Below are 17,139 nucleotides of genomic sequence, written 5' to 3'. Positions count from 1 at the left end.
CCAATGCTTGCATTGTGCCAAAGAGCACCTCCTTCTGAAGTTCATAGGGCGTAATATGTGCAGATAACATACGGCGGTGAGCCTGGAAGTTCTTTTTAATCAGGCCGGTGGCATACAATACAATTGGTACTCTTTCTGTTTCCTGTGACGGAGTCGCTGTGTGTGTGAGAGTCCCAGTCCCAGCCGCCCGTATCTTATAAAAATCCGGGGTTGGTGCGCGCAAGGGGGTGCACATTTCTGCAACTTGCGCACTCTGAGCCCTGCGCCCGCTGCCCATTCCCCCCCACACCTTCCCCTCCCTTCCCCTACCTAACCTACCCCCCGGGCCTAACTAAACCCCTCCTTACTCTTGTTGGCGGGCTGCTGGGACGCCATCTCCCGACCCGGGGGCTGTTCCGGAGGCCTCGGCCGTGCCCCCGGAACACCCCGGGCTGGCACCACACCCCTGACACGCTCCCTGGAACGCCCCGAACGTCGCGCCGCCCACCCGACACGCCCCCTAGCGAAGCACCGGGACTTACACGCGTCCCAGGGTGCACGCAGGGGTGTTTTAAAAGGGTTACGCGCGTACCTTATGCGCGTAACCCTTTTAAAATCTACCCATTAATACCTGAAGGGTAGGAATACTGTTCTTCCAAGCATCCACGGTAAGTATGGCTCTCTGGCCCCTTCTGCTATCAGTTTGAGACCTGCTTGGTCCTGACTATCCTCATTCTCATACACTGTACACATCCCCTCTCCTCTGCACTTATCCCTCACTAGCCCTAGATCCTTCTGATGCTCACCCCCTCCCCCACCACCAGTCTGTTTCTTTGGTCTTACCCTCTACCCAGCCATTTCTTCCCACCCCTATAGTGGTGGAATGGGTTCCACTGTTGGCCTCAATATTGTCCTTCTTCTTTCACCACTGGTAGTATGGACTGCACCAGTGACCTCAAAAGCAGGGCTGGTGCATCCATTAGGGAAAGAGGCGGCAAAATCACCAGCCCATGTCCCTGGTCACCTGTCAGAGTCGCTGATGGAGCCAATTCCACCAGCAACTGAAGAGGCGAGGTCTTTCTCAACAGGGACTCTGCTCTTCGGTTGCCAGAAGGATGAGCTCCGCTGGTAGCCAGGGGCTCAGGCTGTTGATTTTGCTAACCTCTTCATGAGTTGGTGCACTAGGCCTAATGGTAGCGTAGACCCTGCTGGCGCCTCTTTCTTTGTGGCAACCCATGTGGTTCAATGAGAAGCTGTTTGAACTGTGTAGCTCTGTATCTACAGAGGGCCGTCTGGTTCAAAGAGCGTATTGTTGAACCTTGCTGGTGCGAAGGAAGAGGAAAGGTGCCGACAACAAGAAGGAAGAGCGGCTCAGTTACAAATGCTGAATGGGGCACAGAGGAGGGAAGTTAGGGGAGAAAAAAAAAAAGAGCAGGGCAGAAAACAGGTTTAACGTTCTAGGAGGAAGCAGCAACTCTGAGCCCAAGTCCTGTGTATCCATAACTAAAGATGCCCTTGGAGCCGAGAAATAGAGGAATTGAAATTGTAAAGACTGGGGCTTGCCTAGCTGCTTTAAGGATGTCCTTAGGACTGATTTAGATCCGTTTCTCACTATACTTTTGAACCTCCCTATTACAACCTTTCTTCGTGCCTGAAGTTATTAATCAGCTTGAGCTGCTATGAGTATTTGTTTAAGGTAAGGCCTGAGTGGATATCACGGAGGTGGGAAATAAGTAATTATTAACATGATGATGATAAAAGAGCAAATCTTCTACTGAAACGTTTCCATTCACTTCGGTGTTTGCTCAACCTTCAGGTGACTCTTTAGGAAAACACAAGGGGTCGGTGCGCACATGCGTCTGCCCGCAGCCAGTGACGTGGCTATTTTATAACTTGTGCGCATATAGCCCCGCATGTTATAAAATAGCCTGGCCACGTGCACACGTGTGCCAAATTTTAAGTGGGCGCTCGCATGTTCGTGGAAATTCCACTTCTACCGTGTATATCGGGGATTTTAAAAGGGTGCGTGCTGATGCCATTCCCAGCTTTACCAGTTTGTCCCCAGTTCATCCAGTTAAAAGATAATTTAATAGCCTCCACTTCCCCCAGCTTTCCCTGACCCTTAAAACCCCGCAGGTCTGCCTATTTTTCTTTATTTTTTTAACTTACACGTCATCAGTAGCAGAGGTAAAGTTATGCAGCAGGGGGGCCTTGGCGCATGCCGGATTGCACGAGTATTTACACGCACATCTGTGGTTCACACCCCGCCCCTTTTGAAAACTTCCGAGATGTGCGCGCTCTGGGAGATACGTGCATATCTTGTTGGCTAGTAAAATGCGCTTGGTGCATATGAGCCAGACATAGTCGCGCATGCCCTAATTAATGCACGCGTGAGGCTTTTAAAGTTCACCTTACAGCTCCTGCTGGACTGCCAGAAATGCAAAGGAAATGCAAAGGAATCTTTGGAACCCATAACAAATTGCTCTTCCCAGGGGCACAAGAGGATTTTGGGAGCAAAGGCAATGACACAGTTACCAGTAGACCCTCCCTGTCACTAGCAGTAACTGAAGGAGAGTTTGAGACCCAGATACATTTGCTATGGAAATTGCTGTAACATAGGTACAGGCAGCCCTGGAATTGATGTCAGTACACACCCTTTATGCTCGTGCGTAGGGCGGCAAAGCTATAGGGGCAGCAGGCCCGCTAAGATTTTCCGTCTTCCAGCTCTGCTGAAGCTCATTCCGCAGAGATCAGCCCTCTGCTGGCCTGTAACAGATCCGAGCGAGGGAGGTGAAAGCACCAAAGGTGCCTACGTGCAGCAGCATCCTAAATCCATCCCTGGATGTGCGACAGCCTGCAAATGTATGCAGGGGGTTATAAAAATCAGCCCCTTACTGACTCTGTGTAGTCAGATGGTGGCACAGTCCAGTGACGGCGGCGCTATGCCGGGGTCATTGCAGGAAGTTTGCTGGACAGCTGCTGATTTTGCTAGAGGCTCAAATGCATTGCACGGTTTCTGAGAAGCCGACGTGCTGAAGACTCACAACCACAAAATAAAAAAAGAATGTCTCCTTTAGGGAATTTGTGCCCGAAAAAGATGGAGGCTCTCGAGGGTTGATTTTCAAAGACTTGGTGACTTCTGCTCTGGGCCTGGAAGTGCTCAATGGGTTTTCTCCAGTCCTGCTTCATTCTCTCCATATTCTAGGACGCAGCGATTGCCTCGAACTATCTGAAAAGCATTCTCTCTTCTGTCCTGTTCTGAAACTCTCCACATTGCACTGTCATTGCCAATTCTCCATATCATCTGTCTTCTAATTGTCTTTCTAGTCTTAATCTTATTTTGAAAGAAAGTCACAGCATCTATTTCCTCCCCTATGTCCATCTCATTGTGTGTCATGCAATCGCTTAAAGTTTTGATTTCCCGATTTAAACTCACTCTGCTTTGGAAATGTCCCCTCTCGGTAATTAATCTCTTTACCCAAGTCGCAGGGCTGTTTCAATTCAGCAGTCGCTCCTACTTCCAATTTCCCAGTCATTGCTCTTCCTTTTGATCCTTCATAAATCTCCTGAATTTAATTAAAACTGAGGAATCACTTGTTGTAGTATCCATAATGACCAATTTCATTTGAATAGAAGTAATACAATTGTTTCAGGATCTAAGTTCAGCTCCATTGTTAAGACAAGCCCCTTCCAAAATATTATAAGACTCTTTCTAGAAGAAGAAGAAGAGAATTTTTTTTTCTCAGCCTACACAACATGAGACTTGCCATACTGGGTCAGACCACGGGTCCATCAAGCCCAGTATCCTGTTTCCATCAGTGGCCAATCCAAGTCGCAAGTACCCAAACATTAAATAGATCCCAGGCTACTTTTCCTAGAATATGGATATCCAGGTTCTCTCTCCCTTTGCAGCTTCACAAACGTGTGCAGTACATGAAAATATTGTATTCACCTGTGTGACAAATCTCTGGTGGCTTAGCTTAACTCACATGCAGATTTCACAAGGCTGTACCCATATGACAGCAGTGTGTGCTGCACTCATCCACTCTTCAACACTAGCAGACAGATATCATAACACTATAGAAGTGTAGCGGGGATTAGAACCTGCACAGATATTGTTACCCCGTGATTATCTTGGTTTTTTTGTAGGTAGGTTTCTTGCACAATGGCTATATGTGTGAGCAGAAGGTGAACGGGAGGGGCGGTGCTGGTAACATTGCACCCATATGTTTGAAAAACTCAAGTGCACACTCTGTTTTACTCTTCAGTCCTAAACACGCTCCCTTTCAGTGCAGCTCAGGGTACAAGCATTGTGCACTTTTTTGCTGCTCTTAGGAGAGCAATATTCAGATAGGTCAGTTTACCTGGATAAATTGCTATTTATTGCCCTTTTAATGGTTAAAGCTTTTCTGTGCAGGTGACCTGTAGTGCTTGTTTCCTCATCTGCTGTGACTCTGGTGACAGGTTCTTGTATCCTGCCCGCTCCCTTCCTCCCTCCCTGTACGAGATCAGACAAAGGAAATCACCTGGGACGTGTGGTATTTAACCAGGGATCAGGACGCTCTCACTCTCTACATGCCAGCTCTAAGTTAAGCTGCGAAGGCTGCTGCCATGTTGTCGTTCACAGTTTGTGCCCTGCTTGTCCTTGCTGTAAACGTGTGGGGCAGTGAAGCGCCAGCAGAAAACGGTAAGTCCAGCAAAAGATAAAAATATGTAAAGAAAAATAAAAAAAAGATGAAAAATAATCTGATATAAGCACTAGGATAAGAAAAAGAAAAGCTGTCATCTGGTGTGATAATCATCATTAGCGGGCTATGTTATCTTGCTGTGATGTCATCTAAATTCTGACTCCTCTAGGACGGAAAAGAATAACTTATTTTTTAAAATTATCTCTTTATTAATTATTCATCTTGAACATGAAAAATAATATCCTATATTCTGACTGATACACAGAGAACAAGGAAAACTATCCGGAAAAAGTATTACAATACAATGTAAACCCTTTTTATGTATTTATTTTATTTATTTAATAAATTATATACCGTATACTGTCGTTCGAGGACCATCACAATGGTTTACATACATTTTTATAAAAATAGAAAAAATAAACACATAAGTACATTAGATTTAGTAATAAAATATTAAGTGACGGGACATAAAACATTGTCATCTTCCTAAAATACAACAATATACTATCAAATAAAACTATAAAATAGCATTTGCATGGATAGCGTAGGGAGAATTGTGCTCCTCTATCTTGTACTTCTTTCCGAAGTGCTATGAAATTTTTACGCCTAATCTGTGTTTTACGTATGATATCTGGGAAAATTCTCACTGGGGCTCCATAGAAGTTTAGTTTTTGTTGTCTAAAATGAAGTTTTAACACTTCATCTCTATCAGAATGGGATATAAACTGCACCAAAAGAGTTGCTCTCGTCTCAATAGATGTTTCAAACGATTTTTCTAGAAATTCTGTCAAATTAATACTTTCTTTAGATGTTAAATCAGTTTTTTCTTTATTCTGTTGTTGGAAGTAATACACTTTTGATAGTTTGGGGAGTGAATTTTCAGAGTACTTTAAAATATTCTTTAAGTAACTATTAAATATGTCCACTGTGCTATATAAAACATCAAGGAAACTCTTATATTTTTAATTTCCCAGACCAACTATGAGTATTTCTCGATACACACTCCTAGAGGTTGTATTTAGGGGAAATAAAGGATTATATGAGGGAGTACAATGAGAAATTCAAAGTTGTTAAAATTTCTTGTCTTTGCTCCATAGCTTATACTTAATCTTGATAACGTTTGTTAATATTACTTTAAATATTATCCTAGAAACGATACTATTTTGAGGGAATATTGTATTTTATAATTGAAGTTGAATTTCCTTATTTTTTTTTTTTTTGCCGTACCTCTGTATCAGAATTACTGTATGTAATAAATATAAGAAATGCAAAAAAAAACAAAAAAAAAAAACCTATAAAAACAGGATAAAAAATAAAAGAACACGAGGTAAGCAATAGTTAGAAAAAGGATAATCAAAGCAGACTGGAGAGTAAGAGGAGAGCGTTGCAAGATTACGTTGCATCCTGATAGGCCTTCATAAATAACCATATTTTTACCTCTTTTGGGAGAGAGTTCCAGATTTTGGGGCCTGACAGTGGTAGTGCGTGACCTCTTACTTGGCATAGATGAGCAGAATATACAGAGGGGATAGAGAGCAGACCTTTATTAGCAGAACGAAGATTACATTGGGGCGTGTGAAGTCAAACGGCAGCATTAAACCAGTCGGTTTGATCTCTATATATGATTTTATGTAGAATGCATAAACTTTTGAATTCTATTCAATATTTTACTGGTAGCCAATGCAATGATATTAGACAGAATTTAAGCCCACATCTTGGGGGAATAAGCAAATAATAATAATAATAAAACAGAAAATACAATTCCGGATTGCTACAAATAAAATAAAAATGAAGTGGGGTTGTTCCTCAAAATCAAGTGACTTCAGCAGTTTGTAAAGCTGAGGATTTATCAGCCAGGGATGTCTCTAAGTGAGACGGATCAAGAAACGCAGGGAAGAAAAAAAGTAGTCCCAAGGAAAACTGTTCTCTGCTTAAGAGAGAGAAATAATTTCCTACGATATTGTTTCACAAGAGACATCAAGATACACAAAAACCTTTTGACCACAAAAATTTTACAGTTTTAAATTTGAAATATTGTTTAAATATGAACTCTTTTTATCCATATCAAAGACAAAAGAAACTAGCAAAGTAGCTCTTTTAGACAGAATATCTTCAGAATCCTGAAGAAATGCAGATAAATCTGTGCTATTGTTTGAAACCAGTACATCGGCTTATCCAATGTGCTAGGTACCTAACTTAAGTGTCCAAATTTAGGAGAATTCTCCGCCAAAAACGTATGTGCATAAATTCAGATGAAAATTTGTGTAAATGTAGGAACCCACAATTTCTCTTCCTAAGTGATGTACTGAAAGTTTTGAAAACAGACCCCAAGGTATTTGTCTATATCTGGCTTTCCACGTCAACAAACTTAGAAAAATAAAACACTGTCGTCATTACTGTAAAAAGGTACAAATCACTTGAAGGTCATTTTACCCAAATCCATCCTAGAATCAATTTTGTACTAATCGTACAATAATTCTGTAACATCAGGCTTGTTCTTATTACTTTTGAGCAGAGACAAGCCTCCTCGGATGAGATCTAGTTATTTCAGAGTTTGGTTTCTGTAGGGATATTAGGTGGCTCCAGGTCATCAGGGATATGTGGGGCCATTCCTAGCTTTAGCTTTTCCCCATTCCATGTATGGATTTGCAGTTTCACATTTTGTAAGATTAAAGTAGTAAGGTTATTGAGTTAGTCTGCTTAGATATGTAGAATTAAACAACAACAAATAAGTTGTAGGCATACCTGGGAACTTTTGATTTCCAGTAACCCTGAGATTGTACTGGATTAGTAGTGTCTGGGTGGGGTGCAAACTTTCTCCTCTCCCAAGCACACACACTAACAAACTCATATTTTCACTCTCACACACACACACCTCATCATACACACACTCATTCACATCTTACACTCTCCTCATGCTCACTCACACCCTCATTCTCTCCCACTCACATGCTGATTCTCCCACACACATATTGATTCCTTCACACACATTCATCCATGCCCATTCACAGCTCGTTTTCTCCCTCACACACACACACATTATCATACACACACTCATTCACATCTTTCATTCTCCTCCCTACACACACTCCTCAAGCTCACTCACACCCTCATTCTCCCCCACACACATTCATCCACTCACATTCACTCCCTCTCACATGCCCATTCACTTCCATCCCTCTCACAGCTCGTTTTCTCCCTCACACACACACATGCTCATCCATTCTCTTGCCCTACCTGAACCCATTTACTACAGCAATCTCCTTGGGGCCCCTGCAGCTGATGGGACTCCTTCTAGTGACGGGCATATGCTACGTCTGCTCTTCTCCTGCTGCGGGGGCTGCTGGGACTCCCTGGTCTTATTGCACACATGGACCTGCTGGATTCTTCTTCCTGCCTGTGTGGGCTGGATAGACTCCTCCTCCCATCTTTCATTTTGCAGGTCAGCGAAACTACTTCCATTCTGTGCAGGTACAGATGATTTCCTCTTCTGGTTTGCACAGGCAGCAGCATCACCTCAGGCTACCCAGAGTTTTCAGGCGTTGGCCCATAGACCTGGCAATTCCGTTAGAATCCCTGAGTCTCTGGGTCAAATCTGGAGATTTTTTTTAATGGACTAATATTTCCTGACAGAGGAAGGGGGTATGGCCCTAGACAGCTGTTCAAAATGTATTAATTTGGTACAGTAAAAAAGTATCCCTTTCAAGTTATTTGTTGTCCTTTAATTTTAGGATTTGCATGAAAAGCTGGATTGCACATTCATAGAGGCAGTGGGACTGACTCCGCTGACCCTCACGGCATGTAGCCACCCAGTAAACACACTTTCAAGAGAAGTATCATGCTTGCTGTTATTATATATTGGATTTTATTTGCCTAAAAGGTGCCTTGTAAATCCAAAGTGATTATTACTTAAAAGAGAAGTGCGAGACCTTTCAGCTTGTTTAATTTTTTTAATTCTATTGCTTCATCTTTTAATCTAATTGCAAGATCTCGTTTAGTTTTTGTCCTGATATTATTGTGACGTGTGTTACCATTAAGGGGTGAGCTGGCTGTGCCTTAGGGAAAAGCTAAGCATGAGATCATCACATCCGTACAGCGTGCGATTCATAAACCATTCGTTCATTCATTGGGAAGGCAGAGTTTAGGACCCTTTCCCATGATTGTCAATTCTGTACTAAAAAAAATAAAAATAAAATTCATGTCAGACAAAAACGAAAGCTGGAAAAACATTTCTAAAAGTTGTTAGAAAGTCCTGGAGCTGAACTGAGCTAAGATGACTCGGTCACAAGGTGGTGCCAGATACTAAGGGAAGGCAAGGCTTCTGCGGGCCTGCGAGCCAGAACCAGGAGCAGGGTCAGCTGACACCGCGGGCTCCTGAGCGCTGTTGGCCCAGTGTTCCCCAAGCAGTGGGGTCAGGGCAGGCTGTGGTGCCCCCCGAGCTGATCCTCAGACCCACCCCAGCGCCTGGGGCTCTCACTATTTCGCAGCAGACACCACCGGTGGCCCTTAAACCCGGAAGAGCTCCTTCCCGAGGACGTGTGCGATCATGTGGGCCTCTTCCTGGCTACAGCACGAGCCCTGGCGCGTGGTAAATTACCGGCAGCACGCAGGGCATGGATAGCTGGGCCCTGCCGTGGGCAGCGCACACATTGCACACGGCAGTGCCTCCTCCTCCTCCTCCTCGTTTCCGTATCGAGCCTCCTTCTTAGGGTCCTTCCAGCCTCCCTCTTATCCCCAGGCTGAATGAGACGGGGACCTCGTGCACGCTGCACCGCTGTGACTCTTATAAAAGGGCAGGAAGAGACGGGAAGAACTGCAGTATGGTAATAAGTCCAGGTAGAGGTTACAGAAAGTACAGCACGAGGTAGATGCCCGACTCTGAATGTCGGGCAGACATGGAGGAGCCCTGTCAGCCACGAGTAACTCGACGAGCAGCTGCGCCCACCTCACCCACCTCTCCCGTCCTCTGCACTCGTACATAACGGGAGGAGCTGCTCCACTGTGCCCAGCTCAGCAGTGATTTAAGATTTGGAGGGGCTTTCAGTGCTTTCCGTGCTGCACCCCAAATTTACTTTTGTTAGTGTAGGTGAGCCTCGGGCTTTACAAAGTTGGAAAACTTTGTGCTAGCAAATAGCCGAAGAGGAACATGTCTTGATTTTCTTGCGCAGTTCCTGTGCATTTCAGCCGCTGTCCAGAACAGATCCCCCAAAAGGAATCGGAGACAGGCCAGGCTGACCCCGTTTCTGTCACGTGGCCTCCGTGGGCTTGCATTCATTCCTGCTTTGAGAGGCTGGAGCTTTGAGCTCAAGGACGCACCGGGACGAAGCCAGGACTGGCTCAGCACCATGGAGAGAATAGCGATCAGGCCTGGGGGAACATTAGGGAGAGACATGGAAAAACTCTCATTTGTTTTCAAATTAAATCAGAAGGATTATTCCTCTCAAGTAAAAACGTTGAGCACTTCCAGAAATGATCCCAGAATGGATTAACAGGTGTGTAAATTCCAGTCCGGCTTTCATACTGCAGGAAGGTCACAGGTCAGGAATGGACGTCCTGGCTCCTATCACCACGCTTGGTGGCATTTGTAGTTCCTCCTTTTCTAAAGAAAATTGATATTCTTGCTCCATCACGGCCTGGACCCATCACTCCCCCGGAGCATCTACATACAAATACCAGGATTGCCAACTCTGTTTTTTTTTACCCCAACTGTTATCCCTTTTCTCCCTCCTTTTAAACATTTCTCCTGCTTAAGGACATTCACACAGCAGCCTTCAGGAAAATCCAAGATGAATGAAGATCTTTATTTATTTAAGAGTTTTTATATACCGTCATTAAACTATTTACCATCATAACGGTTTACAATAAGGCACCTATATCAAAGAAAGTGTAGATCCTAATTTACATAGAGGGTGCCATTCTGTTTCAGTAACAAACAGTATTTAAGAATAATATGGTTCGTGCTAAGGAAATTACCTTTAGAGAAATTCCCTTGGGGGGTTAAGGGTTTTGTGGTAATTCATCCTGGTGGTTTGACTACAGTTAAAAAAAGTGAGTGCACTAATTTCCAGTAGTATCTGGAAAATATGCGTTGGGTGCTCTGAGTCCGCTTAGCCTTATTTATTTGCCTGCGTCATTTTTTTTCTTGAAGGCTTGTTTGAAAAGCCAGGTTTTGAGTTGTGTTTTGAAAAGTTTATGATTACTCTGGAGTCTTAAGTCGAGGGGCATTGAGTTCCATATTGTGGGACCAGCCAGAGATAGTGCACGTTCCCTAACTTGGGTAAGTCTTGCTGTTTTTACAGATGGAATCGTTAAAAGAGCTTTGTTTGCTGATCTTAAATTTCTGTGTGGGATGTGTACTCGAAGTGCTGTGTTCAGCCACTCTACTTTTTCGTCATGGATAAGTTTGTGTATTAAGCAAAGTGCTTTGAACTGAATTCGCTGTTCTATGGGTAGCCAATGTAGCGTGGCAAGTGTATCTGTTATGTGGTCTCTTTTACTTTTTCCAGTGAGAATTCGAGCTGCAGTGTTTTGTAAAATTTATAGTGGTCTTATTGTAGTGTAGGGTAGACCAAGTAGTAAAGCATTGCAATAGTCCGTACTGGCAAATATCAGAGATTGAAGTACTGTATGGAAGTTTGGCAGGGATAGTAATGGTTTAAGTTTTCTAAGTATCATGAGTTTTGCATATCCTTCCTTTACCTTTAGTGATATGTGCTTTTTGAGGTTTAGTTCAGTGTCAATTATTACTCTGAGATTGCGAACTTTCTCGGCTAAATCAATTTTTTGGTTGCTATTGAGAATTATTGGAGTTTGTGTAATATTCATGTTTTTCCTTTCTAAGTGTATGAATTCAGTTTTGTCTATGTTGATTATCAGCTCCATTTGCTTTAGCAGTTGTTTTATTATATCCAGATACATTATGGCTAAACTCATTGTTTTTTCAATAGTTTCATCTATTGGTAAGATTATTTATTTATTTATTTATTTATTTATTTTTATATACCGACCTTCATGATGGGTGTCATATCAAATCGGTTTACATGGAACGAAGGGGAAAACATTCTTATCAACTGATTAACAATAAAATAATCAGAGGAGGTAAAAAGTTACATATAACAAGGAGATCAAACTTGGGAATTGAAGAAAGAAGGACAGAGAGATAGCAAAACCCTTTAATCACAATGGTTATGTAAGTTGTAAGGAAGGCTTGAGATGTAGAGTACCTAAAGTGAAAAGATTAAGGGAAAGCTTGGCTAAATAGCCAGCTTTTAAGTTTTTTCGAAATGTTTGCAGACAGGGTTCCTGCCTGAGGTCCGGTGGTAAATTGTTCCAGATTAGTTGAATGTCGTCAGCGTAGACGTAGTGTATGATTCCAAGTCCGGCCAGGAGATGGCATAGTGGTAGTAGATATATATTAAAAAGCATCGCTGATAGTGCCGACCCTTGTGGGACTCCTGTTTTTAGGGTAATCTTTTCGGATAGAGTGTTTTTAATTTGGACTTGAAAAGTTCTGTTGTTTAGATATGATTTGAACCATGTTATTGTTTTGTCTTGTAGTCCTATTTCTTCGAGTCTTTTAATTAGTATATTGTGGTTCACTGTGTCAAATGCTGCTGATAAATCTAGTAATATTAGAATATAGTGTTTTCCGCTGTCGAAACCTGCGTCAGAGGTTACCTAAGTGCACTGAACGTAATTCCCTCTGTGTGTGGAAGAGGAGTCAGTGTGGGGCAGGTGATGCTAAGTAGTGGCTGTTGTATGCCCAGATGTGCACAAAGTGGCCAGTGAAACATGAAAGCTTGTTGCTCCTCCAGTTCTCCTCCCTGCCTTTCTGTACTGCTTTTGCCGTGTGCTGGCAGCGCTGCCCAGGGAAATGGGAAATGGGATCTGCAGTGACGCTTCCCTTCCTCTCCCTCTGCAGGTGCCGAGCTCACCGTGCATTACACTGTCCTGAATGATCTCCAGGGAAAGAACTTCAAGTTTTCCAGCCGGGTGACTGTGCCGGCAGGGTCCGTGCTGCTGGATGTGATGAGAAAAGCTGAACAGCTGAATCACCAGGACTTCAGGTGAGATGCACCGACCCTTAAAGCTCCCGGTCTTGGCATGAGGAGGGCACCAATCCTGCTATGGTAGGGAAGAATTGGGGGCACCTGTGATGTGCTCTGGGGCTTGCTGCTCTGCTGCTGAGATGTTTTCCGCTCTTCTCCTAATCCTGCAGTTGTTGTAAATCCTTAGTAAATGTTTCTTTACCTCTCTACTTTGCTCCGTCCATTCCTATTTTCTCTCTTCCTTTATCCATTCTCTCAGCCTCTTTCTTGCTTTGTTTTGTGTCTTTTTTCCTGTTCTTTCTCCTTTAGCTTTCTCACCTTTTTTCTTTTTCTGTTCTCTCACTGTCTTTGCTCCCTTTTCTTCTCTCTTTCTTTGTTATGTGGGTTTCACTCTCTCTCTTTTTTTCTGGAGCCCAGTAGTGGTGCAAGCTTATGCTCAGCTCATGTCTGTAATCCGAATGCTGCTACCTCTGAGTCTCCTTTTGCATTTTCTAGTTTTACAACAGAGGAGAAATCCTGGGGAACCTTTGTCACTTCCATCCATGGCCTCTATGGCAGCACCAGTGACAAAACCTACTGGCAATTCTTTAGTGGCACCATACCCTTGGATCAAGGTGAGGGAAATATTTTACATAACTTTATTTTTCATTAGCTCACCAGTTTCCTCCAAGCTTTTATTCTGGGCTTCCAGCGCAGTCTGGACTGGCCTGTGTTGAGCTATAGCACCACGAGCCTTCACAGAGAACTACCCTGGGTGGGGGAGGGGGTTATCCTGATTCTGTAGCCCTCTCACTGCAGGGATAACCTCTGGCTGGGGGATATGCAGCAGGGCTCCCTCCAGATCCCTGCAATCGTGTTCCCAAAGCTTGACTGCGAGGTGACTGGGACTGTGAGTCCTGCCTTTACAGCAGCCTCAGCCCCGCCCGACCTGACAGGAAGATCAAACCCAGGTCCCTCCTCATGGCAGGGTGCAGCTCCAGAGTCACCAGGCTGGGAGGATGTTGTGAGGTTTGGGAGTCTAGGAAAAGCTTACCATGAAATTATTTTCCAAAAAAATGATGACTCTTAGTGATATCTGTGTTTTGGGTCCTAAATTAACCTGAGCCTCGGCACCTGAGGGTTAGAGAAGCCTATGCTTCAAAAACATAACCGTTAATGACGATAATGCGATGGTTGTAACATGTAAAGAAGTCTCTGACTGGGGCTTGACTTTTGGAGAAAGACTTAAGGGAGCTCTGTGACTGCGATGCCTCGGAGGCTGGGACTTCACAGTCCCCAAATATTCAGGGACTTTTCCTTATCCTCAGCCTCCCCCATGTCTCCTTCCAGTCATGTCCTGCCTCACTCTCAGGTTGGTATTCATTGGGGAGGGAGTATGAAAGTTACCCGGGTAACGTTAGATGGGACATAGCCGGGTAACTGTTCTGCTGAATGTACCTGATTTAACGTTACCTGGCTAAAATTATCCAGAATACTTTAGGACAGGTATTTTTTCTGACCAGACTTATCTGGCTAACTTTTGCTGAATATCAGAGCTCACTCCTGCAATGCTTCTAAACTTTGTGCCTGTAATGAGTTACCCAGACAAAACTTAGCTGGACAGCATGGGGAAATATTCACATTTTGAGATTTATCTGGGTAACTCGGAAAGGTGCTTGGGCAAAACCTTTGAATATCTCCTGCCCCATTTGTTTCTCTAACTCTTGATCTCTCCATTTTGAAGTGTCATGAAAGGAGGAATATTAAATAATAATAATAATATCTGTAGTTTTACGTCTCTGTTTTCTTTCTTATTTCTCACAGGAGTCGGAACGTATAAACCCAAGAACAATGAGCAGATCCAGGCCATCTTCAGCCAGTACTGATGCCCACAGATTGTTTTTCCTCTGCCGCAAAGATCCTGTCCTCTCTTGCCTCTTAATTCTTTTCTCCTCCTGCAATGTTGGTGAAGTCGCTCCAGGCTCTTCCCTTCCTTTCCCAAGGTCGTCTTCATGGTGTTTCCATGCTTTACCTCTGTCTGTGTGACGAAGGAGCAGCAGGTTTGCCTCGGAAGATCCCTCTGGCCACTCAACCTTTGCTAATGTTTTCTTTTCTGTGCTTCCAGCTTAATGTATTAAAAGGTTTCGGCGCTATCAACGTGTGATATTGATATTATTACATGCGTGCTCTCTCTTTCAGCCCCCTACAGCATTCCACATCCACCTCTGGCACTGATCCTGCTGCAGAAGGACCCTCCTCTCTCCTGAAGGAACTGAACTTCTCTCCTGGAAGTTCAGTTCCCGAGCTTCCTTTTCACAGATAAACTGTTCCAGCAATGGTATCCAAATTGGTGAGGGGAATTTACCCTCTCTCAGTGTACGGAGGTTCTTAGGGTATTCAGCATGACCCCTCCCACCATGTTCCTCCTTTCTGGGCAGGACACTTTTGCAACCCTAAGCCACAGGGTGGGCAGCTGTGCTTTCAGTGGAGTCTGTGCATCTTCTTCTCATGGACATCACTGCCAGACATCAGTTGATATCTGATGGTCCCATGAATCACTAGGCAGAGGTTCAAAATGAGTTTGGGGTTACCAACTCCATGTGAAATTGGTTGAAAATTTTGACAGTGTCATGAGTTATTGTTGGACTCTTGTGTGATCACTGAAATGGTACAAAAAAGATTCTCTCATGAGATCTAAGTATGGAGGAACTATAAGATGTTTATGTATTTATTAATTATGTCATTTACTTGGCTAAAGAAAATACATTCTGGTAGTAAAATGTACATGATATGTCCTAACTGTATTTTGCCAACAAGTGGCGGCAGATATCTTGCATTTTCCTAGTGCTGTTCTCTCTGCTGGACACAGATGACCTAAATTGACCACACAGGAGCCATTTTTCAAAGTGTTTAGGCTCCTAACTTTTGGAGTTAGGCACGTAAATTGGCCCTTTTGAAAATTTACTAGGGATGGGGGAAGACTGTAGGGCAGCTTAGGAACTCTCATTGGTGTACCACGCTCTGCGGATCATTGCCATATCATCTCTACAGAGGCATCCTCTCTTGGGTATACCCCACTCCACACCTCTGTCTGTGTGACTTTCTTGCTACACTCACCGCTCTGTGGGCAGTGTCTCTCTCTCTCTCCAGTACCTGCTGTCCTGCACACCCAGCAGCTGAGACCTCACCTCCTGACGCTCACGGGGCTCCTCCCCATGGGCGGTACCATCTCTCACCTCGGCCCACAAATCCTAACATTGGCTATCATTTTTGAGTGAATTTATTCTTCTGTTGGGAGAACAACGTGAAGTGGACTGTGTTATTTTAGGTAATTCTCTTTCAATAGCCTTGCCGGTGTGTCCTGCTCCCATTCCATGGAACCCCAGAACTTTCTCCTGTTATCGTTTTGAGGTGTTGGAGTGGATTCTTGGGTACTGCAGTGATGGCCATTCCCACAGCGAGGAGCCCCGTGAGGAACCGCAGTACCAGGCCAGACTCTATACAAGCAGACACAGAGAATTCGTATTTATTGTACAGCTTGATGGTACTGCCCGGGGTGGGCAGCAGTGAAGGTAACCCAGCAGAAATAGTCCAGGGGTCCTCGGCAGAGGAGACCAGTCTCACACTTGAGTAGATGAAAGGAAGCACAGGGTAGCAGAGGTAGGACCCGGATGTAGACTCCGAGCGCTGAAGCTGAGACAGACTGAGAGAGTTAGTACTCACTGAGTAGTTAGCTGTATTCATGCAGATCCTGGCAGGCAGAAGCAGATCAGTTGCAGGCACCAGAGTAGGGAGAGCAGGCCCTCGAGGAGAGAGTACCCGGTTTCCCAGAATGGTACCTGAAGGAAGCATAAGGGCCCCCGAGGAGCGGGTACCCAGGTTAGAGATTAATTACCCCAAAGGGCAGAAAAAGAGCGTCCAGAGGCAGAGCAGCTTAGACCGGAGGCAATTCCAATCTTTGCTAACTCAATTTGTTAGCAAACGAAGGGCAGGCTAAATACCAGGATGTGATGATGTCACTCGGAGGAGACGCCCCCGAGATTCCTGCCATGACGTGGATAAAGACGTGGGTGGTGGCGTGCGCACGCACCCTAGGAGACCCTCAGGAGAAACATGGTGAACACCGTCGCTGACCCGGGGACGCCGGAGAGAGCGGCACGAAGACGCGGCAGCAGCAGCCATCTTCCCAAGGCTTGAGGAGAGAGAAGGAAGAAAGGTGAGGCACAGAGGTCGAAGCCATCTGAGACCGACGGACGCAACATCTCCTGTCCTGCTTGGGTGATCCAGTGCCCTCCAAGGCTGGGAATGGAACTCATAGTGAAGGGGGGGGGGGGGGGGGAGTTTACAATTGATTCTCTTTCTCGCTGGGGAGCTCTTAGTAAGCTGCGCCATGCTGATTTTTCCAGGGGCCAGGATTCCCTCATGATCCATCCCAGGCAAAGTTT

At 44.5% G+C, this 17,139-nt stretch overlaps 1 protein-coding gene across 1 annotated transcript; it reads left to right on the top strand.

The window, feature by feature from the left end:
* The first annotated feature begins 4,281 nt into the window (after positions 1 to 4,281).
* Positions 4,282 to 14,847, top strand: LOC115074887 (transcobalamin-1-like). Its single transcript, XM_029574844.1, has 4 exons — positions 4,282 to 4,666; positions 12,589 to 12,733; positions 13,211 to 13,329; positions 14,519 to 14,847. The coding sequence occupies exons 1-4, from the start codon at positions 4,591 to 4,593 to the stop codon at positions 14,578 to 14,580; spliced, it is 402 nt and encodes a 133-aa protein (XP_029430704.1). The 5' UTR covers positions 4,282 to 4,590; the 3' UTR covers positions 14,581 to 14,847.
* Positions 14,848 to 17,139: the final 2,292 nt, after the last annotated feature.

This window comes from Rhinatrema bivittatum, chromosome 13, assembly GCF_901001135.1.
Source record: "Rhinatrema bivittatum chromosome 13, aRhiBiv1.1, whole genome shotgun sequence".
Classification (NCBI taxonomy): Eukaryota; Metazoa; Chordata; class Amphibia; order Gymnophiona; family Rhinatrematidae; genus Rhinatrema; species Rhinatrema bivittatum.
The sequence above is the reverse complement of the archived record's forward strand: the minus strand, read 5'-3'. Positions and strand labels throughout refer to the sequence as shown.

What these genes read in the sequence shown, in the direction of transcription:
- LOC115074887 (XM_029574844.1), top strand. Translation starts at nt 4,591, where the DNA reads ATGTTGTCGTTCACAGTTTGTGCCCTGCTTGTCCTTGCTGTAAACGTG. An exon ending in TGAAGCGCCAGCAGAAAACG is followed by an intron (nt 4,667 to 12,588) that starts GTAAGTCCAGCA and finishes CTCCCTCTGCAG; the next exon opens with GTGCCGAGCTCACCGTGCAT. An exon ending in CTGAATCACCAGGACTTCAG is followed by an intron (nt 12,734 to 13,210) that starts GTGAGATGCACC and finishes TGCATTTTCTAG; the next exon opens with TTTTACAACAGAGGAGAAAT.